This window comes from Thermobia domestica, chromosome 10 (genome assembly GCF_964235325.1).
Source record: "Thermobia domestica chromosome 10, izTheDome1.hap1.1, whole genome shotgun sequence".
NCBI lineage: Eukaryota > Metazoa > Arthropoda > Insecta > Zygentoma > Lepismatidae > Thermobia > Thermobia domestica.
The window spans coordinates 150288718-150314306 of record NC_137463.1 but is presented as its reverse complement, the minus strand read 5'-3'; the positions used below and the strand labels follow the sequence as shown (position 1 = coordinate 150314306).

Here is a 25589-nt window from a genome sequence, read left to right as displayed (position 1 = left end):
CTGTTCATTCTCTCAGGCACCGCAACCAAATCTCCAGGACCAGCAGCCGTCATGTATCCCCAAAAGTGTGCTGATATTCGCCCTGAACAAGAAGTTCTGATAATATTTTGTTCAGCATACCTGGTTCCGCGCGGCCTATACAATATAACTCTGCCTTGTTGGTTAGACTTGAAAACCTTCTCGTCGGTCCAGATGACTAAGTCCCAATATGACTGAGGTTGGGTTATGTTATTCTGTGCCCATTCCATTCATCTGGCCTTGTGAGTTTCAGTCAGGAGAGTCTTCCTAGCGGGTCTTGAACAGTGTAGACCAGCCCCCAATAATCTTCTTCTTATTGTTTCGTGAGAACCAGAGGTGGACTGGCTATGTAAAAAGGGCGCGGTTACATACTCTGGGAGGGCGCCGTCCATCCGAGGCTTTTGCTTGTATGGAATACCCCCTCCTAATAAAAGGAAGTCCCGGGGGCTTCCCCCGGAAAATTAGTACATAAAAAACAACAAAAGATTAAGTAGCTATTGCAGTTAATCACGATAGAATTATACAAATTCAATATTTTCATAAACAAACAAAGAGACTTTGAGTACCAAATATATTAGGCCTATATAAATCTGCACACTTTAACTGAGACTACAAAAATCACACCAGTTGTTTAAATTCTTCGGCTACATTTGTTAACAGTCTAATTATAACTGAAGATTTGAGTTAAGTTTGGGGCTTATGCTATTTTTCATACTTCCATCCTTTTCAAGCTATGTTCATCATAACATTAACTTATTTTTCATCTGTTTTTAAAGCCGTTGATTAAAAGTATACATGAAACATTTACTACAAATTAACAAAAGTAAATTTAGAATTATATATCTGCCTAGTGGAAAAAGAAATTCAAAAACAAAACTGGAAAATGAAAGTAAAGTCACTGCTTTATGCTTGAAGGAGCCTTCGCATCTCCTTGCTTTTCTCACACATTTTTTCAATAATAAGATTGTTGTCTATTTTGGTCAGAATGTCTCTTTCTGAGTTCATCAAGAACAATGATTCCTGATGTTCATCTGTAAGTCTTGAACGGAGTCTTGTTTTTTTTGTATCTGAGCTTTGAAAATGCTCGCTCACAGGACACTTGTGTTGCCGGTAATGTAAGGAGATACTTATAAACTTTGAATAATTCTGTGTAGAGTCTTGAGTACATATTGTACTGCAGAATCACATCGAAGGCTCACTTAAAGCAAGAATTGAACTTCACTCCATCACATTTTATAGACCTTAAATCCACAATTGTCAGTTGGCCCCAAATCTTCCTCCTCATCCTCCATGAAATATTCAGAAAACTTGTCCTCTTCAATCAAATCTTCAACCGTACGAACCTCAACAGCTTCTTGATTCTTTTCTTGGTTCTCATAAAGGGATTTTGAAAACTCTTCCCTCATTGATGAAAATGAAAGAAGCTCTTCTTTAAGTTTTCCCTCTTCACAATCAGGAATTAATTCAGTGATTCTTTTCAGTGACAACGAAGCCAGACTTAAACTCTTGAACTTCTTAGGATCAAAACACTCTAAATCTAAGTATAAGCTTTGATTTTCAGATAATCGTTCCTGCATGCTGTTAGAAATTTGGTCTAGAACACAGTTGAAAACTTACTTCAAATCCGTATTTACTGTCTTCAATTACTTCATCAAAAGCTGATTCCCCTGCCATTTTCTTTCTTTTTCTACATCTTACCTCAGGCAATTCTGTTTCTATAATAACTTGTTCTAGACTAGGAACATCTGTAATGAGTCCTTCAATACTGTTTGACATTTCTGTTGCAAAGTGTTCTGCTGCTTTGTAGACTTTGTCAAACTGGTCCCTAGCTTCTTTCAACTTATTTTGAGTTGAGGATATCAGGCGCCATGCTTGGACATAGTCTAAGTTTTCTGTTTGCAAGTAGTCTCATAAAGTTGTGGTATCCTGAAAAATCAATAAAAACATCATAGCCACAATAATAGTCTCAAAGGAGCACAACTTTTGAATGAGAGACATTGCATCATGTCTGACTTTGGAATTGAATTCTTGCGAGTTGCCAATCACCCTTAAAGCTGCTACGAGTTCCACATATACTGGTTTTGATTTTCTTGGTCTAGAATCCTATGAGTCGGGTGCCCAGTAATGAAAGTGTCCAAATATTTCTACAGCAGCGTTGCTTTTACGTCTCCATCGAGTTATCCCAATAGCCTCAAGACGGACGCTTGGGTTTTGTTCCAAATACACCTCAAGTCGTTTCTGGGATTCTTTCAAAAATATCTGAATTTTCTGGAGAAGCCCAAAGAAAGATATATAAACACCCAAACTCGGCCAAAGGGCAAGGCCGTAGGCCGAGTAAAGACTGGATCTGGGAGCGGAGCAGTGGGGGTGGTAGGGTTGATATATAAAAATCATCCAAAATGATCGATATTAGAGTCAAATCTATAAATTTCAGGGTCCCTAAGATCATTATAATGATTCCCAAAGCCAAAGACAGAAAGAGCAAGGCCCCAGGCCGAACAAATACCGGGGTCTGGGGTGGAGCTCTAGCTGGCCAAAGGCTAGCGAATTTATAAAATAATTATGTAGTTTTTTTTTTTTTTTTAAGTTGTGTTCAGAGAGGAAACTGTGCGCCTTCCCGAGGCTAAGACGGGTCTTAGCCCGTCCCGAGGAGGGCGCAAAAGCACTGATGTGAGGAGGGCGTAGCGGCCATCGGGCCGGTACTTGATTATGGAAAGTCCACCCCTGGTGAGAACAATTATATTCTCTGGCTTTGTCCAAGAGGATTGACGTGTGGCGTAGAGGTCTGTTGATTACTTCTGTAACTAAAGCTTGATCTTGAGCTGCAGTTGTCACTTTTGGCCTTCCACTTCTTGACCGAGACCTGAACCATTCACCACCTTCATGACGTTGAACCCATTTCTTGACCGTTTTCTTGTCACATCCTAGATCTCTAGCAATCTGAGGCACAGTTTGTCCCATTTTTGCTCGGCCTATGATTTCTCCTCTCAGAGCAACAGACAGTTCTCCACAGCCTTTAGAGCGAAGCATTTTGAGAACCTGTTAGAAGTTTGCTTTCTGGCGTGTATGATAAATGTCGGTAAAGTGCATCTTTCTGTTTCTACTGCGCATGCACCAGTCAATTTTCATGAAAGATCATAAATAATCCTGACAATTGTTGTAATATTTGTGAACAAATACGTAATAGAACCTATATTAAAACATCATTCGTCAAAGTAAAGAATACCGTAAACATAAAACAATTTCAACAAACCATTACATCAGGCCAAAATAGGCTTAGACTTCAGAGAATACAAAATAAATTTCATACTGTAACAAAAGATTGAACATGAAACATGCTTACTATATTTTCAACTTGTCACATTAGCCGAGTGGACTAAGGCATTTGGCTAGAGATTCTGAGGCACCAATCAAGAGTAGTTCGAATCCCACCACAGTACAATTTGGTTTTACTTCTTCTTGACGTTTCTGTTTGTGATCCTGCCGGATTCTATTAAATATAATTTCGTAATACGCTAAAATATACGTAATATATGAAATTCTTAACCTCCCATTTTTACATTTTTCAAGCTCAGTTGAGAAGAAAGAGGGAAAATGAAAGTACAAAGATTTACAATAATTACTCAGCATTTACTGTCATTGTAATTGTGGATATTTTATTTATAAAAATGTATGATGAACTAAAAATATATTTAGTAGGTCACATGTCTCCATTTTTCGATTCTAACTTGAAAGTTACAGTTTAGGCGGTGACATATAAATTACCCAGGGGTTGAGGGGGTTGTAACCCCTCCCATTGAAACTTTTATATTCTATTGAAATAAAAAGTGTTTCAGTTTATAATCTTGGAAAAGCAACAATCACTGTGTGTGTGGAGGACGGTTTATTTATACTACGATTTATCACTTCCAAATGTGTAGAAGATGTGACTGGATATTGTGCATAATCATTCAAGAAATATAACACAACGAAGGGACTTCGTAAACCCTTCACGCCACCCCAGGAGGAGGAAGTGCGTCCCGCCGTCCCTCGGTTGGGAACTACTTCTTGCGAGGGAAACATTCTAACAGTGTGTTAGCGTTTCCTTTCCTTGCCTTCCAATTGAACTGTCTGTGTACTGCGCATGCGCCAGTCAATTTCCATGAAAGATCATAAATAACCCTGATACTTTCTATAATATTTACGAAAGAACGTGTAATAGAATCTATATCAACACCATACATCATTCATCAAAGTTCATGAAACAAATTAATAGATATATTATATCAAAGTAAATTAGGTTTAAATTTTAGGCAATAGAAAATGTTATTCTTAATAAAAACTACTACTCGAAGCCTTTGCTATAATCACTAGTTGTTTCCATAGCCGAGTGGTCTAAGGCGTTCGGCTTATAAAGCACCATTCGAACTAAGTTCGAGTCCCCGCCGGCCACAGCACTTTTTTCTCTCTTTTTTTTTTCACCTGTTCTCGATGTTTCTGTCTGTGTTCTTGTCGGATTCGATTAAATAGAATTTCGAATAGAGACCAATATATATGATAAATAATCATTTATTTGCGAATCTGCACTCGTACAATATACATCTCCGAGATTTTGATTTTGGAAATGAAGTGTATATAATATTGAATAGTAAAAATAGTAAAATAAAAAAAAAAATATTTGTATAAATATTGATTAATTAATTAGAGTTATACATGGCTTTCCAATCAGGATTGTATAGAGAGGACTTACTTCTAAGTGCAATCCGAAAACAAATATTTGAGTTTTAATCTGACCCAAAGTTAGTAACTTACAGAACAATTTATACATGATTGGTATTGTAATTTTTATGCTTTTATTATAATCCTCTATAAATTATGATTTTACCAATTCTAAATGTAGAACGAGAAACAGGTGTAATATTATATTTGTTACGAAAAGCTTTTAAGCAATGATGCTTTCAGGACGTGATCTGAGGGAGAATTTGAGACCCCTCTCTAGCTAAGAAATTTCCGCCTTCAGGACCATATATTCGATCGTGCTAAATGTGGACTACCAATGTTTGCATTCCACCCGCATATTGAAATTCCCCCCGAGGATAATTCTTTGAAGTCACCACTGTTTATAAATAGTTTTTCGTTACAAATCAGAGGATGATGGAGTAGTGAGTATACTTCATTTTTTTTATTTTTTATTTATTCTTTTTTTTTTTTTAGCTATGGATTTAAGATTTGCAATTCATATAATGTTCCGTTCTAATCGAATTTGAAACAAAAGAAGTTTTCAATGAGTTACTCAAAGAAATATTTTCAGCCTCCGGATGAAAATAGGAAGACACTTAAAAAAGAAACAACTTGCTACCGGGTTTGAACACACAAACATGTGATTGGTAGTGTATCGACCCAAACCACTCGACCGTTTTGTATGCCTTTGCACATCTTCTTTTGCCTTTTGTGAAAGCAGTTTACTGTTCCATACTCGCTTTTGTTTATTCCGATACGACTATGAGTTCTCAGTAAATATTTGGACGTTACAGCTCTTGCAATGTATAAAAGTGTTTTTAGAATAAATCACAATCGATATTATGTCCTAATAACATACGTAAAACAGGGGTTGAATTCGTGAAATGATTGAGGTTGGAGTGAGCGTAAATGTTTTCATAGTTAGGAGCCTGGATATGCAAACCCGCTTAACGTGGGGATTTAATTTTGTGAAATTTGGTATTATTGGAAACAGTTATTGTTTTCACTTTATAGTTTTGTATGTTACTTCCCGTTCTTGAACGGCAGACAACTCACTTCGGGTTTGTGTGTCAGAAACAGGAGGAAGAACATACGCGACCTTGACAGTTTTTCGTCTTACCCCTCGTTACATTGACCTGGTGTTAAATTATCGTTTATGTGTGTGTGTGCTTGTGTTTCTTGCTTTTTAGAGTATTGACTCTCTCTCTCTCTCTTTTTTTTTTTTCATATCCACAAGTGCAAGAATGCTTTCGTTGAACGTAACTAAATTATACAGATCTATGTATGCTGAACATGAATATTTGCAAAAGATAGAATGAACATGAACGATAATCATACCATATTTCTACATTATATAGTAGCGTGAAAAACTGATATTAAAATGATATAACAAACAGGCATAAGCTTTTTTTTTTTTTTCTAGCATGGCAACACATTAAACGTAACTCATTAAATTTTGGGAATTACAAATTATCACCTTACGTGTCGTTGTATTCTTATTCTTTTTCACGTTCAAGCGACGAAAGAAGAAATTGTAGTAATAGTGATAACAATCGAATTTGAGATTTCAATGAATTCAAGTTTCACGCCCCCACATATCGTAAAAGTGATTTTGATGTCTGTCCATCTGTTCGTTTGTCGGTTCGTCACGCTTTTACATGCTTTCAAATAGAGGCCATACTCTTCGACGTATCTGGACCGAATTCTAGACATGATGTTTTTATAACACTTTGTCGTTTCGAATTCTATATCCTCCGACACCTAAAAGTAAGGGAGTTTACTGAAGGATGAAAATTTAAAATAATTGAATTGTTTCAAAAACAGCTGTAAAGATTTTTTTTTTTTTTGTTTACAAATATAATATGAATCATTGCTCTTAAAAAAATACATAAGGTGTAATTTACTGTATGGGATATGCGTTTTTTTGAACAATTTTTTCAATCACATTTCATAAATAATTGTATCATTAATAACCTAACAATATGACACAACTCGTTCGTCCTGTAAACATTCAGAAGAGGTAGTTTACTCTTCTCCGACGATTTTCCCATTAACGCCTGACGCAATTTTGTTCATATTTCATAAATAAATGTTACATAAATAACCTAACGATATGGTATAATTCCATCATCCTATAAAGCTAGAAGTGGTATATTACTTTTCGGAGCAAGTTTTACCCTACGATTTTGTCGAGAATGACTCTGGCAATTTTGTTCGTATTTCATAAATAGCATAACTCGTTTGTCCTGAAAAGATACACAAGGGATATTTTATTCTTGGGGATGACTTTTTTGACGATTTCTCAGAAAGTACTTAGACGCTTTTGCTCTTAGTTCACATACAATCATTTCCTTAATAATTCTAATATATGGCATAAGTTATTTCTAACAGAAATATGACCAATGGGTACTTTACTTTTGGACATAAGTTGCTTCGAACAAAGTTTTCCAAAAAACATTATTCTATTCGCATTTCCCAAATAAATGTTTCAGTAATAGCTGCAGCCTAACACGAGTCAGTTTAAGAAATTCGAGCGAGAAAATTCAGTGCGTTTCATCCGTGCCCATTCTTAAATATATATTTTAATGTTACACCTAATCACAATTTTCCTAACAAAATCGAAACTTCTATTTAAACGTGCCTTGTTGTGGCCAAATGGTTCAAGTGCATTGGTTCTGGATCTGATTCCCGGTGAGAGCTAGTGTATTTTTATCCAACGTTAAGGTATAGGTAATAAGTAGGTGCAAAGAGAAAAGAGTTTAAACAAGCCTAACCAAGCTAATGAATAATACAAAGAAATGATACAATATTACGAAATTATAGAAGAAACGTTGTTAACATTAGATATTTGCGTGTGAGATGTCCAACCGATGACTGTCAACTCCAAAGGTAAGAAAGTGAAACATCCAATACCAGGTTAATCAGTGGTCTCTAGGTAAAGCTATCCTACTAGGAAGTGATTGAGATACCAAAAAATGTTGTAATCGCTGGGAGACATGTTAGGAGAATACATTGGGTGAGAGACTTTAACTCATGAATAGTCTGCACCTTCGTTGGTGTATTGAAGTGCGTAGGTGGTGTGTGTTTGGCACATCGGGTTCCTTTGTTGTTAGTACCAACCGGATCCAGTCATTCCCGGTAGAAAATACAAGAAAATATACATTTCTATTACTATTAAAGTAAATAATTACACTCATTCCCTCAATGTGATACTTGTTTGTTTAACTGTATACAGACAGCTGATCCGTGGAAGAATCGTTCATAATAATAAATAAAATAAACTCGACAAATATTCTTGTAAATAATAGGTAAAAGTTTGCTTCACACTGTTCATTTTGCTGGGAACGCCAGTGTGCCGCATTATCCGGTTGTGGCACACTGGAATATAGGGTATGGCTTTCTAATTTTTCCCAACTATTTTAACTGCTTCAATTGAAATGAATTTATAATAATAAGAGGTGAATTTAGTCATCTTACCCTTCGACTTAGGAATAAGGTCCGCTAGAATTGTATAGACCCTATATAAAAAATAATAATACTCAGAATTGTATAGAGTAGTTTGTTTTATTCGAAATGACATACTTCCTGCAACTGTTTGGGTTGGAATTATTTGAAATCAAATCTTTAAGTTTTACGACCCACGGTTGTACCGGCTAGGCTAAAGGACACGGTGATGATAAGAAATGAATGCAATGGTGGAATGAAAAAAGTGGGAGAAAACGGGAGAACCCCGAGAAAACCTATGCACATGGTGTTTTTCCACCACAAAATTCACTCGGTGCGAGCTGGGATCGAACCAAGGATCCCATGCACCAAAGGTGAACGCTTTATCACTGAGCCACCGCGGCCCCTCTGAAATTATTTATACTTTATGAAAACTTGATATCGAACACATTTGTTTAAAAATACCAGCTTTTGTGAAATATTGCTTAATATTCAGGAAAACCTAAGTCAATAATAAAATAATAATAATAATAATAATAATAATAATAATAATAATAATAATAATAATAATAATAATAATAATAATAATAATTATTATTATTATTATTATTATTATTATTATTATTATTATTATTATTATTATTATTATTATTATTATTATTATTATCTTAAATTAAAAACTCTCTGGACCTAGTGCATTGGCACAATTCCACGAATTAAAAAGAATGTATTTACTTCTCATGTAAATGTAGAAGGACTTAATCCCTGTTGCTTTCAATGTAAAAAGAAAGTGTCCAACTGTCAAATGATATGCTACATAAAATGCCCTATGCAACATAATGTAGTATAGAGTGATCATTTCAGGTTGTCTGAAGAACACTTTCGTTTTAGCAAGAAAGGAAGAAAATAGAAAATACTGAGTTTTAACCTAGTAGAAAGTTTGCAGATTTAAGGGAAAATGCACAGAGTTGTTGGATATAAAATATAGTTCGGATTAATGGAGTAAGACACCGTAAATAGTTTATTGTTTGAAATATACTGGGAGTGACCAAGCTATTACATATGGAAATATCGAAAGAGATACGCTAATGGTGTTAGTTGCAAACTGTTTTAGAAATGAAAAATTTAAGGAAATCTCTAAAACTCTCATATCACAGATCCAAATTGACTGACTGTTAAGTAAAACTGCTAAATCTGAGTAAAGCAAAAAAAAAAAAAAAAAAAAAGTATTAATGACCTGTGTTACAGTTTCAGATATATCATTCTCATATCAAAACTACGATAGAAGTAAATTATGAATAAAGGTGAATTCACAGTTCTGGAATACCAACAAATGATTTTGCTAGATGTAAATTTGGGAAAACTTTTTTATAAGGCTTTAAATTTATTAATTTTTTGTTTGTTTATTAGCTTCCCCATGCCGTAAACGTCGCCAACTCCTAGTGGCCCACTTGCCGGTAAATGGCGATCGTCGATATAGCGACGCGTCGAAGGATTGCCGCTAGTGTGCCACTAATGGCAGGGGATTCGTCGAGTCGAAGCAGGTATCTAGAATCGGGGGTATTGAAGTTACCACCACGTAAGAACGAGGACTTCATTTTGGTCCGCGCTCGTTTGATCTGTCACGGAGAATCGTAAAGGGACCAACATGAACTATCGCCAGTCATGTGCATGCGGTTATTATTATATATTATTTTTCCCTGAAGAATTGTTATTATAAGGACAGTACTTGAGCTCCGGGGGTCAAGAGTAACTCCTGCCTTTACATCATGAAGTGAAAAATCTTGAGATGGGTGCGTATAATTGTATGAATTTAGTTAGCAACTGTCGCCGATCACTAGCAAGTGAATATGGGAGAACTATGAAAAAAGTAAATAGACGCTTGCCATTTTGTTATAAAATTACATGACGAGTGCATTTGATCTGATTCCAAACAGTTATCTTCAAATATACACGGTTAAAGGAGCACTCTGATTAGAAATATTAAAAAGACTTCAACGATTTATAACTCTACAAGCTGTGTCTTCATAATCACCTCCGTGGCGAATTCGGAAGAACACGCAACTAGTAACCCTAAGGTTGATGGTTCACGCCCAGCTCAGGGCACTTTTGTTTTATTTTTTCTAAATGTTTTTAGACACCTTGATGCAAAGAAATTACGCATATAGGCGATTTAACGTATTTTAGGGGAATAATTTTGTGGTTCGCTGGCGTTCCGTCGCTTCTCTGCCGGTGGTGGTATAATTTTCAAAACGGAAGTGGGACCAATTTTTGGCTGCGGGACCGCCAATTTTTGGGAACATGTCACTAGTTGCCTATCGGTGGTCCACCGACGCTTACGGCATGGAATTGTCCCCTCACGAGTGAGGCAGATTGTAATCGACCAAGAGTGTTTTGGAAAAATGGGGAAACATCTTCCAACTTCGACTTCTGAATAATCCGTTTAGGATCAAGTCGAATCAAGGCTGCGCCACGGGAAGGTAGAACAAGTGAGGCAATCGATCTAAGCACTACGCTCGAGAGCTTTCGTCTCATTCCGTCTCAAGACTTAGACTCTTCAGGAAAAGTAACAAGTTTATTACTTGTAATTTATTCTTTGAGTCAAAGTATTTTGCAATAAACCATCGTTTTGTAAGATATTTTTACGATTGTATACTATTAATTTCGAAAATTGTACTCATAATATAATTTCCCATCATGGATTTGAAAAAATCAAAGTTGGAACAAAGAAAGATCTCCAATCCACACGTCTCTTCATGTTTGATATGGAAGTCTCATCTTCATTATTGACCCTTAATTTATTTTAGTCCTAGGCAACGCGAATCGACGGGATGGCTCTAAGTGAAAACATTCATTTAGATGGTTTAGTAATCAGGAAATTCCTGCTCTAATTTCACGAAACACAACAGATCTTGAGGGAAAAAAAAAAAAAACAATTTTGCTTACCAGGGGGAGGGAGTAAATCATTTGCTTACGCTTGCTTAACTAGAAAGAAGGCAAGGGCGCCGATCCTGGGGGGCCGGACCCGCCCAAAGCTCATGTAGGCCTCCTTTGTATTTATGAATATACACTATTTGGCATAATTTGAGTGTAATTTGTCTTAAAATCTTCATATATATATATCTTCTGCATTTGAATGCCCCCCCCCCCAAATTTACAGAGAAATTGGCGTCCTTGGAAGATCTAGTGAAATGAATAAAAATGTGATAACGTAATACTTGAACAACTCTATCTAATGGTGGAAAGTAAATTAGTATTCAACACTTCTTTCAATTTTAAGCATTTCAAAGATTCTCGTAATTTAGTAGCGTCCCGGATTTGCATTTTTGAAGTACGGGAACTTCATCTATACCTTAACGTGGGAATCGGTTTCGGACCATGCACTTTAGCCGCTTTGCCATAAGAGGCACATAGGAGTTTTTCTTTCGATTTCCTTAGGAATATTGTGAATGGTATGACTTTTAAAACTATGTTTAAAAAAGAATACACATCAACACAATAAAATGATAATCTGATACCTAGGAAATATATTGAATTGTTTTTAATTTGTTCTCACGGTACCAAAACAGTACTTATGCTTTTTTTTTTTATTCCAGCCTTTTAATATAAGCATTTCACACTATTGTCTGTTCTAGGACGATAAAATTCTAGTTTATGTATATGCTAGCTTTGGAAATACAGTAGAGTTTCGCTTATCCGACATAAACAGGCAGGCAGAACGCTGGATAATATGGATGTGTTAAGAAAAGACCTATTAAAAGTAAAACTTATGATATAATTTTACATATTACGCATCTAATAATAATGTTTTATAACAAATAACTGCACTGCACTGAATCAGGGATGTATCCAGCGTGAGGGTCTGAGAGCTGTCCCTCTCCGAAACTCAAGCACTTTTTAATAAACTTGCTTTTACCCTTTTGAGGTTCTTTTATATCAGTTTACTAGTAGTCAGTGTTCAAACTTTGGGCAATGTGCTGTTGTCTTGTTATAATTCTAAGAACATACCAGGTGGAATTAAAGAACAGTTTTAAATAGAATTAACATTTCGTTTCCGTTCTGTTTTTAACTTTAATATATTAGAACGATACACTCAATGTCTTCTTGCTACTTTTGTTATGTGATATACGTAGCAGCCAGTTTTCTTTAATTACATTTCTCTCGAAAATATGTTTCATTTTGTTTGTGCTATAATGCACTTTCCAAAGTAAACCGGTTTATAAATGAAAAGTAGGAAAAAGTGTAAGAGAAGTACAGAACTGTTGCATTATTATTATTATTATTATTATTATTATTATATATTGATATTTTTAAAACATTAGAATTACGTGCTTACGAGGATTCGTGTTGGCCCCCCTCCGAATAGAAAACCTGGATACCTGTCTGCACTGAATGATAGACGTATGAGTCAAGGTTTAGACGGGCGCACTAGGCGATAGACTCCAGAGCATGAAAAATAGATTAAGACCACAACTTGCAGTTCTTCTTGCCGATTGGTACTATTTGCAATGATATATCGGATCATACGGTATGTGGAACAAAGGATGGTCGGATAAGCGAGACCATGGTGTATTGGTGTTTCACGCACCTAAACCTGTAAAATGTTTGTATAAACAATTATCTTTCACTCCCTAGCTAAATTTGTGGGTATGATCACACACCTTGCCTCATAAAGTATAGTCTTATAAAGAAAAAACAATTTTTAGCTAAAACCTAAAGAAAAGCCAACTTGTTTTTATTTATTTATTTATTTATTTATTTATTTATTTTTTAATGGCAAACTAGTCCATTTCATCACGATAAATCACGTTTGGTACTAAGATGCCTTTTTCTGTCCGTATATATCCTTCACACTTCGTTGGAGACAAAATTGTTCTTTCCCCAAGAAAACAGGATGAGAGAAGCTATACAACAGCATGAACAGAAAATAATAGCTATTAACAATAGTTCTCTAATCCTGGATAAATACGTCATTACAGCATAATATCAGTAAGTTGTCTTTATTATATTGCTTCAGTTCTTATTAATATAAAAATATAATGTTTTGTAAAAAAAAAAAAAAAAACGATGGGATGGGATTCGATGTGGTGTCAAAATAATAAAATAACTATGAGTTCGCCACTCTATCCACCTAACCACGAAGGCTACGTTGTGTTGGCTCTTTATTTAAAGAAATAATCTTCATAACCATGGTCCGTATCGCTTCGAACCTTAAGATAAGAGTTTTTCTGTTTAATTCTATATTTTCGTACGACATCTTAGTTACAGAAGCTAATTTATATTTGGCAGGCAATCTACACACTAGGTTTTAACCAATAAATGCAACATTTTACTCCACTATCGAGTTCCTTGATCCAACTCCTCGACTCCCCTACTGAATTCCCTCCGCAATCGTGCTCTGCTAGTGAAAAAATCCCTAGAAATCATCGTTGCCAGTATACACAAAACCGAGCATAATTTTGTTTTTTGCTTATATTTTTATTATTTTATTATATTTTTTGGAAATATCTCCTTAGATGGATTGCTTTCTAATATCTCCACATACTAATAACTGAATTTTACCCATGAACGTAAGGAAAATGGAATAAATGCGAAAAATCTTGAGTTACAGTATACGCGCAATTTTTTTTTTTTTTGCGCATGGGAGTACGTAGAGAGAGAGAGAGAGAGAGAGCGAGAGAGCGAAAGTAAGATATAGAAAGAAGCGATTTCTGGAATCTATTATGCGGCTTAAGAATAGATTCAATCCGATGTGATAAGTCTCTATTCAAACCGGAAGTGATAGAAGTCAACCATATCTGGTTTCAGGATTAATCGCCATAGAATAAAAGCGGCAATATATAATGACAATCTGTTTTCTGGAATGGATTGAGCATGTCAAGGAAAGATATTATCACCCGTGTCTGTCTACTAAAACCAGAAATTTATTACAGTACTTTTTTTTTAGATGAGAACCTACATGAGCGGTAGCCAATCATACGCGATATTTCTAGGTACTGCGACAGATATTGACAAAATCGTAGTAGTGCGAAATTCCTTGTGTCTATATACTGTCATCTGCCCCAAAATGACTACGTCGCTTCACGGCTATTGAAGGAGCAGAAAACTTTCTCAAACATTTTTCAAAACTGAAAGATATGTATGAGAATCGGTTTTCTGTGATAGATTCAAGGTCCCAAGGATCCATCCCATCGTTGACCAATTTAAATAGGAAGTGATCAAAGTAGACAATTTCTGGTTTTAACGTTAATATCCATACAGCAAAAATGGAAATAGATAGCGAAAAGCAGTTTCCTGTATTCGATTCATCGTCACTAAAAGCGAAACTAGTAAACCCGAATTTTACTTCCGGTTTCATTGTTGATCTCCATAGAGCAAAAACGATAATATGTAGTGAACTTTCTGTTGTGTATTCAGCGTTCGAAGAACATGTTATCTCTAATCTTATTCCTCTATTATAATCAAAAGCTATATATCTCCTGCAACCGGTTTTAATATTGAATGTGTATAGTTTCGAAGTCTACCGTATTCACATTGTGAAACGAAATACAGTTGTTGTCTCTACTACAGTATTATATAATTCATTATAGCTCTTTGCCATCACAAGTAGACACTTGAAACGAATTTTCATTGTTGCGATTCTCAGCGATTTTATAGTCCTGATATGCAAATTGTCAGCTTTAATACCACCATAAATTTTAGTATTTGTCCCTTTTCCTTTCCCACGCATTACCGCCTCTCCTACAATACAATTTGTTCCCCAGTGATGACCTAACCTATTTTTGTCTCCAATTATATTCTTTTCTTCTCTATTATTCCCTGTGGGCTCTGGTGAGTGGGATCCCTGGTTCGATTACGCCAAATAAACTGTGTGGTGGACAAACACCGTGTGCATGGGTTTTCTTGGGTTTCTTCAGTTTCCTCCCATTTTCTTCATTCCACCATTTTATTTATTACTCACCATTACTGTCTCCTTTAGCCTAGCTGGCATAACCGTGGCACGTAAAAGTGAAAGATTTTGTTTTATTCTCTATGGGTTCTTTGGTTTTACGTTTTGCACAGCTACGGTCGCGTTTTTTCCAACACAAATATTTTGGATAATTTTAGATTTCTTTAGTTCCCTTGTAGCTAAATCGCTGTCGTTACTGTGTTCGATGCAGAAAACCTGGATTCCAAAAACATGACTCATACTACTCAATAAACTAAATTAACCAACGCTACTATTACGTATAAGCGCTACCTATACAAATAGCTTTATAGCACCAGCATACAAAGACAATCAGACGGCAAGGCCATTCGGAAAGAAATACTGTCACTCATGGTGTAAACATAAGTCGAATGCCTGCATATCCCAGGTATGCTTATCGTTTGTATGAGCTTGTATAGAGCTACCAAGTAGTCTCTTCTTAAATTGTTATAAATGAAGAGTCCAGGGGAAAAAGGGGATGTCCATTTTTACAATTTTTTTAGGAAACAATTTTTAAAGTTCAGAACATTTTATTTTCGAAACTAATCGTGGTAAATGCTTCAAATTTGGTTTGCAAGTTCTTTATTATATTGGAAACTTGCTTAAATCTTATATTTAATGTATATTATTGTAAGTAAAGAATAAAAAAAAAAATGACATGAAGTGGTATATACTGGGGAAAAACGGGTCTATTCGAGGCAAAATAATGGAAAAGTGAGGCGATTGTTTTTCAAATTATAAACCATATTATTAAAAATACATTGCTTTCTTCGTTTGTCATTTTTATTCTCTTTTACTCCGCTAATTACGTTTTAGTAGTTCCATTAGAAGGCTTGAGCATATGGGCTGCATAAGACACTCAAAGCTTGGAGATCCTGCCATTTTTTCTTCCGAGATAGGCAGCTTCCCTTTAAGAAAGAGGAAACGATCTTGTAAATCACATCAATAATTATGATGTTGGTCATAGCGTCCTATTCAAACTGTTCTCAACCGATTTAACCCAGTTCTTTAATGTACAACGAAAATCCTCTAATCAGTATCAAATGTGGAAGAGTGTGGCAAGGAGAACAAGTGGGGTACAAAGATTCATTGACTTTGTTGACCTGATAGTCAAGGTCGTATAAACGACTATTTGACATTGCTTACGGATAGGTGCAGTTGCTTAAGCAAGTTTGACGACATTAGAATTTTAAAAATCAGGTTCTGGGGAAGAGTTATATATTTTAACTCATTTAATAATAATTCATTGAATATTCTTCTATTGCACGCATGCCCGTGGCAGAACAATATCACGGATGCATAATATGATTTTTACAATCCTGGCCTTCTTTTAATTCGAATTTTATTCCTATTTCATAGTAATGTATATGCGGTCCTTTGCGCATTATTGAAAAGTGTTATTGCACTAAATTACAACATTAATACAATTTATGGTATAAACGTCCAGCTTTCCGACGCGATTCATTTCTGGATGTAAGAATTCTCCCTCCAATAAATATGGTAATGGTGGGCCATTTCTTAATAGTAGGTGAATCACAGATGAAAACCAAGGTCCATTATAAGTGTCCCTACGTATAACAAAACTTGGGTGACTTTTCTCTACTCGAAGCTCCATGATTGGCGTAGAGTGAAATGAGCACTTTCTCAAGTGCAGTGGTTGTAAGAAAGATATCCAATTTCGAATCATGAAACTATCAAATTCACTTACTTGATATATTGCAGGTTTCACTCTGCTGCCTTTGATCACATTATTCCAATCCTCTGGTATTTCATCTCTTGATTTTATGTTCACCAGTGTCATGTTCTTACCACGTTCAAGGTAGGAATGACACGAACTGGAAATGTTACTTGAAAGGAAATGAACCTCTGCCTTTCATGTGCAATGTAATGAAGGCATCTGAATAAAGTATAATCCTTATTTTGACCACTGCAAGAGTCACAGAAGAGCTCAAGATGATGGATGCTGGGAGATAATTTGTTTTACTATTTTTTAAAAGAAATAGATTGTTGAAGCTACATGTAGCTGTATCATCAGTCAACACTGCAACATAATCACAGTTGAACATTATCGACAAAAGAGGCAGAAAAATAAGAGTAAAATGATGTGTAAGTGATGATGATATCCCTTTCTTCCATTTTAAAAGGATTTTTTAAACTGCTATAGCAGGCTAACCGTAAACCTGGCGTGGGAGGCACGGGTTCGATTCCCGGCGGGAGCTCATGTGGTTCGGATTCCACGTTAATCAGTAGGTCCACGTCTCATATAGCCTCGCTGCTGAACGGGACGTAAAACTCAAAAAATCAATCAATCAACCGTAAACCTTTCCCCCTTTTTCGATATATTGAATGAAACTGACAGCATACTCAACAAGATTACATGAAAATCGAAATCCTGCCTAAAAGTGGACATCCCCCCTTTCCCCCTGGACTCTTCATATATACATACATACATACATACATACATACATACATACATACATACATACATACATACATACATACATACATACATACATACATACATACATACATACATACATACATACATACATACATACATACATACATACATACATACATACATACATACATACATACATACATACATACATACATACATACATACATACATACATACATACATACATACATACATACATACATACATACATACATACATACATACATACATACATACATACATACATACATACATACATACATACATACATACATACATACATACATACATACATACATACATACATACATACATACATACATACATACATACATACATACATACATACATACATACATACATACATACATACATACATACATACATACATACATACATACATACATACATACATACATACATACATACATACATACATACATACATACATACATACATACATACATACATACATACATACATACATACATACATACATACATACATACATACATACATACATACATACATACATACATACATACATACATACATACATACATACATACATACATACATACATACATACATACATACATACATACATACATACATACATACATACATACATACATACATACATACATACATACATACATACATACATACATACATACATACATACATACATACATACATACATACATACATACATACATACATACATACATACATACATACATACATACATACATACATACATACATACATACATACATACATACATACATACATACATACATACATACATACATACATACATACATACATACATACATACATACATACAACATACATACATACATACATACATACATACATACATACATACATACATACATACATACATACATACATACATACATACATACATACATACATACATACATACATACATACATACATACATACATACATACATACATACATACATACATACATACATACATACATACATACATACATACATACATACATACATACATACATACATACATACATACATACATACATACATACATACATACATACATACATACATACATACATACATACATACATACATACATACATACATACATACATACATACATACATACATACATACATACATACATACATACATACATACATACATACATACATACATACATACATACATACATACATACATACATACATACATACATACATACATACATACATACATACATACATACATACATACATACATACATACAACATACATACATACATACATACATACATACATACATACATACATACATACATACATACATACATACATACATACATACATACATACATACATACATACATACATACATACATACATACATACATACATACATACATACATACATACATACATACATACATACATACATACATACATACATACATACATACATACATACATACATACATACATACATACATACATACATACATACATACATACATACATACATACATACATACATACATACATACATACATACATACATACATACATACATACATACATACATACATACATACATACATACATACATACATACATACATACATACATACATACATACATACATACATACATACATACATACATACATACATACATACATACATACATACATACATACATACATACATACATACATACATACATACATACATACATACATACATACATACATACATACATACATACATACATACATACATACATACATACATACATACATACATACATACATACATACATACATACATACATACATACATACATACATACATACATACATACATACATACATACATACATACATACATACATACATACATACATACATACATACATACATACATACATACATACATACATACATACATACATACATACATACATACATACATACATACATACATACATACATACATACATACATACATACATACATACATACATACATACATACATACATACATACATACATACATACATACATACATACATACATACATACATACATACATACATACATACATACATACATACATACATACATACATACATACATACATACATACTTACTTACTTACTTACACCGGAAGTTGTAGTGTAAAACCGGAAAAAGTGTATTTCTCACTTTCGGTTTTAGTGGAGATTTCAGGAAGGTGATAAAATGTATTCGTGGGATGTTTAAATGATTTTAGAAAACATTTCTCGCTATGATTATCGTTTTCCCTCTATAATGATCTTCGAAAAAACCAGAAACATAGTTGATTTCCACTATCTTCGGTTTGAATATTCCCTCCATTACGAACTCGATTTCTAACTTTTGTCTCTCTATATCCTAAATTTAATCTATCAAGTATTTCTTGAAATTTTTGTCTTCACTACGGACGAACATAATAAATTTTTAACGGTGTTTTGGTAAAGCAATATTTTCAAATATTAGCTGATTACGTTATGTTTTGAAGTGAACTTCAAAATATAGCAAATTAAAATAGTTTAACTATAAACAGTATGTTTATAAAATATACTACTTTGTTTCACCTGTGATTGTATAATATATCTTATTCATTTTTATTAGTTGCCGATTACATGTGCTGGTAATATGTGGAAAAATCACTTGTAAAAATGTACGGTCTTGCCCGAGAAAAATTTATTCACCAACATTTCTTTAGAAGAGTGTATCTTTACAACTACACGCTAAACAACAAAGTATAAATATTTTGACTCGAAATAGGTATATTTGAAAACTTAAAAATATCCACGTTCATTTTGTGTATTTTCCCTTGTGAATGGGAACATGGGGATTTTGAAAAGAGGGTGATCAATATTTTTGAATAACACTACTTTCGTTTCATAATACAGGAAGAACCAGATCAAATAATTTCCCGTGGTTTTCGCAGATTTATTTCTACATGATTATATAATTCAAAAAATGGTAAATGTTGCATATTGTAAATATATTGTTAAAGTAGAGCATAAAATAAAATGTATTATGCCTAAGGTTGAAAACTGTTTTGTGATAAGAGGAGTAAGCAAAACTATGATACCTGTAATATCAGACTTGGAAATGATATTTTAATAACAAATCTTGATAACGCAAACAAGTTTGCAAAATATTTTAGGCCGTTCATACTGACAGTGTTCCTGAGAATGTGAGTTGAGTTGCTTTTGACTTGAACGTCCCGTGTAAGTTGAGTTGATTTTGAGTTTAACGCCCCGTTCAGCAGCTAGGCTATATGAGACGTGGACGTACTGATTAACGTGGAATCCGAACCACATGAACTCCAGTCGTCTTGGCAATGTTGTATTTAATGATCATGACCAGCATCATCCTAGTATCCGAACCCTGAATGATATTAGTAACCTGGAGTATAAAATTGTAGTAAAGAAACTAAAACCGAAACGAGCAAGTGGCCCCCATCAAATATCACCGTATGTAATTAAAGGATGTTCAGAACCACTTTGGAAGTCTCTGTGCGCAATGTTCAATTTAATAATTAGGTATGAATCTTTTCCAGCCTTATGGAAATTAACACAGATTTCTCCAGTATTTAAATCTAATGATACAAAGACTGTTCATAATTATAAACCAATAGCAATACTTAATGCACTTGCAAGAATATTTGAGCAGATATTATATATAGATATATCTTTGATGATGTTAAATGTTATATACATAAAAATTAGCATTTTTAATATATTATATAGTAGGTAAAGCTGGTATAATAGAAAATATTACTCAATAGTGAATTTCGTGAATGTCGTTCGTCTACGTCTGTTGCCAGTGATGGTTATACTGTATGTGAAATGATTGAGAGAGATCGACATATGATATACTGTGAGGTTCAAGCATTTCTAACGTGGGCATAAGAGCAATACCTACTATTTTCCATAGCCGCCTGAACGTACAGAAACTTTCAATCCGTTGGGTCCCACAAACCTTGACCCAGGTTTAAAGACAGGCTCGTGCCAATTGATGTAAAGAAATGTTTAAAACATTCAACGGAAATAATTTAAATTTAATGCACTATATCATTATCGTACTATATCAGGGCACGAAACTTCGATCTATTCACACGAACCCGAATGAATGAGCAATCTACAGTTCGGGAGTACTGTCAACCAAACGATTGTTTCTTTCCTCAGTTATACCCGACATGTGGTAATCATAGCTTTAGAAGATCGAAGGACTGTAAATTCTGAGTGTTATACAACAGTTTGTTTGCCAGAGGTCATTAATGAACTGCGTAAAACAAATCTAAGTCGTCTCATCATTCTTCATCACCACAACGCCAGTTCCCACTCAGCACACCAGACTTGATTTTTCTTCAGTAAAAATGTTGAATTAGTGATTCATTGTCCTTACACAGTTAATGTGTCATCTAATGATTTTCGTTCGTTTGTTTGTTTGTTTGTTTCTATGTAGAAAAAAATGAGATGCCTGGTGAACGATTTGTGTCACTTGAAAAAACTGTTGACACATTCCAAACATCGGGTTCTGAGATACTTCTTCAAATTTTTGTAAAAAATAAGACGAATCGGCTCAAACAAACAATCAAAAAATTATTTAAATATAGAAAGATCTAATCTTCCAAAACTTATAATAGAGGAACACTAGCGCCATTATTAGCTGTATTTTACATAAACTTTCCCAGCAACCATCGTAATACACAATGTGTTCTTTACACTAAAAACATATGATTTGTATTTATCCGTACATAAAGCATAGAGCAATAATGATAACAAAGTGTATTTTTGAAAAACAAAATATTCATTTTGAGCCCCAACTACATGCTATATAAATGTATGGACGGAATTATCTAAGTGGATTAGAAAAACCTGTTGAAATAGTTATACAAGTTTTCGTTTTGTTTTCTAGGTTGCGAAAAAGAATATGCTAGTAACAATGCTGATTGATCATTTATGGTCAAACGAACCAGGACTTACAGATGAATTATCAGCTACATTAAATGAATTGACTTCACTGAACAGAAGTGAACATTCACGTGTTGCTCTCCGAGCTCGTCAGGTAAGCAGAATCAGTATATCAAAAAAAAAAAAAAAAAAAAAAATTATATTAGTTATTCTGAAGAAATTTTGAATCAAATGTTTGTATGTTTGTGAAAGTTTATGATGGCTTATACAATTCAGGAGATGCATGCATTACTTACATGCATTTGTATCATTCCTAACAGTAAAAGAAAAGAGAGATGGAATGGGTCGGAAAAGCGCGGATGTGTTACTAGTGACACACTAATCTGCTTGTAACAGTATAATACCTGAACAAAAAATTACTATTGTACCAATAGTTTTATGTTATCGCTTTGTATAAGAATGCGCACCACGTAAGAAATAGAGCTTCCTGATATATGTCTACAAACACTTTAGGTAGCTCATGTTTTGTACTGTAAGTCGTCAAACTTTTAGTCTGTTACAAGGGAGAGAAAGTTTGTAATCTTCTGTAAGGTCCCTCAACTATGAAAAAAAGCAAATAAATGCTTTTATTTATTTATTTATTTATTTATTTATTTAGTTAGTTAGTTTTGAGTGGAATATAGTGCGTTCTTGTTGCTGTAATTTATTTTTCGTGTGACAATATTTATTTAGTTATTTATTTAATTAGTTTTTAGTGGAATACAGAGCGTTCTTGTTGCTGTAATTTATTTTCCGTGTGACAATATTTAATAATTTTTCATTGTGTCGTAGATTATGTGTTAAAACAGAAAGAGAGAGAGAGAAACACCTCCACAAACTTTTCGTTCCGACAGCTGGAACGTGTATGTCTATATTTTATGAAATATCACACTATGACTATCATTTAAAATATTTGGCTAAAAAGCCAGGAGTAATTTGACGTAATTCATAAGATTCCGAAGGGAGAGAGAGACAAAGAGGCGATGCAAAAACAAACAAAAGAAAAGAAAAATGAGTAATAATAAATACATGAGAAAATAAATACTTATATTCTTCTAAGATCACTAAATGAAATAGTAATCTTACCACCAGCTATGTGCCAGGACAATGGATGCAGTAAAACTTAAATTTAATTACACATACAAAGATTATGAAAGTATCAGCATTAAAACTAAATACTGAATACGTACTTGTAGAAGCCAAAACAGTAAATACTTAATACACTCAAGTTATGTCTCATATTACAGCGAGGAGAGAGAATATTAACAAAATAAGAAAATTATATTTTTCAAAATATGTCAGGTAACAATATACGATCTTGTGGTTCCTCCGCGCTAAACGTCTCTCTTTAATCTATTCGGGAACGTTTGAAGAAAAATATCGTTTTTGATTGTGTATAGAAACATGGAAAAGAGAGAGTAAGCAACTCTAAAAGAGCAACCAACTATTTCAGATAACACGTCTAAAATTTATAATTTACAAATTGTTAAAAACAAAAGGATCCAAAGAAAAAGTGAAATACAAAAATGCAGTGGCGAGCCGTTCGTGTTCGCCGGGTGTAAGCGGTAAGGTAAGTCTTCGTGTTACCTTCCTTATTTCGTACCTCAAACGCATTAAAACTAATTTAACTAAGCTTAAAAAATGTGTTCAAGTTTCAACCTACTTCTTTAGATAAGTTGTAGATTAACGTATTTGCTGCTGGTTTAAAATCCCTTTGTATCAAACTAGACCTACTTTCCTTTTTTAAATCGGTGGTGGCGTACTGGGTCTTCAACTTACCAACCAAACTACCCGGTTGGAGCGGAATTTATTCCCTCGTGATAACCTCGTCAAAATATGACTCATCCATCCCGCTCAAATTGATTTTGAAAAATCTTGAAGTAAAGGTGTCCGGAACACAGTGGTAAATACAACATTTCCTGTATGTTCGATGTTGTAGAACATAGAAGGAAAGTTTCTTGTACTTTTTTTATGTTATTGTTTTTCCCCTTGTAAATTGCTTTCCAAAACAATGCATAATAAACTAATTCAATATAATGAACCTTAAATCAAGAACAATGCCGTATTATTTAAAGAAAAATATGATTTCTGCTGATAAAAATAAATTATTTTCATGTGCTGAATGTTACTAACAGGATAGATTCTCTCTACTGTCTAGTGGTTAGCGCGCGCACGTCTTTGTTGTGCGTGATCACCCTACCTTAAAATATAAGTCCATGTTTCGTATAGCATCAGTGCTGAAAAGGGACACTAACTTCAACAAACAAACGAAAATCAACCATTAATCTTCAAAATAATATTATTCTTATAGATCCGTTTTACTGCCTGTAACTGAGTTCAAATATCGTGGTTTTGTAGCAAACAAATCACTTTGTCACAGAGGATCGATTGATGTTTCATAACAAGTTTATTTTCAATAAAAGGCATTGCAAGTGTAAGCCCTGAATGTTGCTTACGTACATTAGGTTCATTTTAAAGCAGATAATGTTCTTCATGATGCAACGCAGATATAAATTGTAACCATCAACTTAATAAAGTTGATGAAAGAGGTCTGAAAAATCCAACTAGTAAAAGTATATAAGTATCTCTGACACATTTCTGTATGAATAAGCAATAGAAAATTCACTTTATAATCGAAAAAGAAATAAAATTATCCAGATAAGTTTCCAAACAGGTAAACTAAAGCTTAGGAAATGAGGACGAAAAGTGTTGGCTCTAGTAGCGCAAAAAAAAAATAATAATAATAATAATAAAATAAATAAAAAAATAAAAATAAAAATAAATAAATAAATAAATAAATAAAGTTTCCTAAAATCAGAAAGTCTTTTTATTGTTGCCAGATGTGTTTTAATGATTTCATAGTAAAGCCTTTTGTAAGAATTTTTTCTACCTTTAGACACACAAGTCTTATTTTGTTACTGCGGTGAGAATGTCTTTATTTATAGACTTCTTACAAACTTGTA

General features: G+C 33.9%; 1 protein-coding gene across 1 annotated transcript in view; it reads left to right on the top strand.

Moving 5' to 3' along the window:
• The window catches only part of ACC (acetyl-CoA carboxylase), a 776633-nt gene that overhangs the window by 330911 nt on the left and 420133 nt on the right, over positions 1 to 25589 (top strand). Inside the window, exon 18 of the mRNA XM_081728639.1 lies at positions 22592 to 22741. Within this exon, the coding sequence (XP_081584765.1) occupies positions 22592 to 22741 (150 nt within the window). The remainder of the gene's footprint in view (positions 1 to 22591; positions 22742 to 25589) is intronic.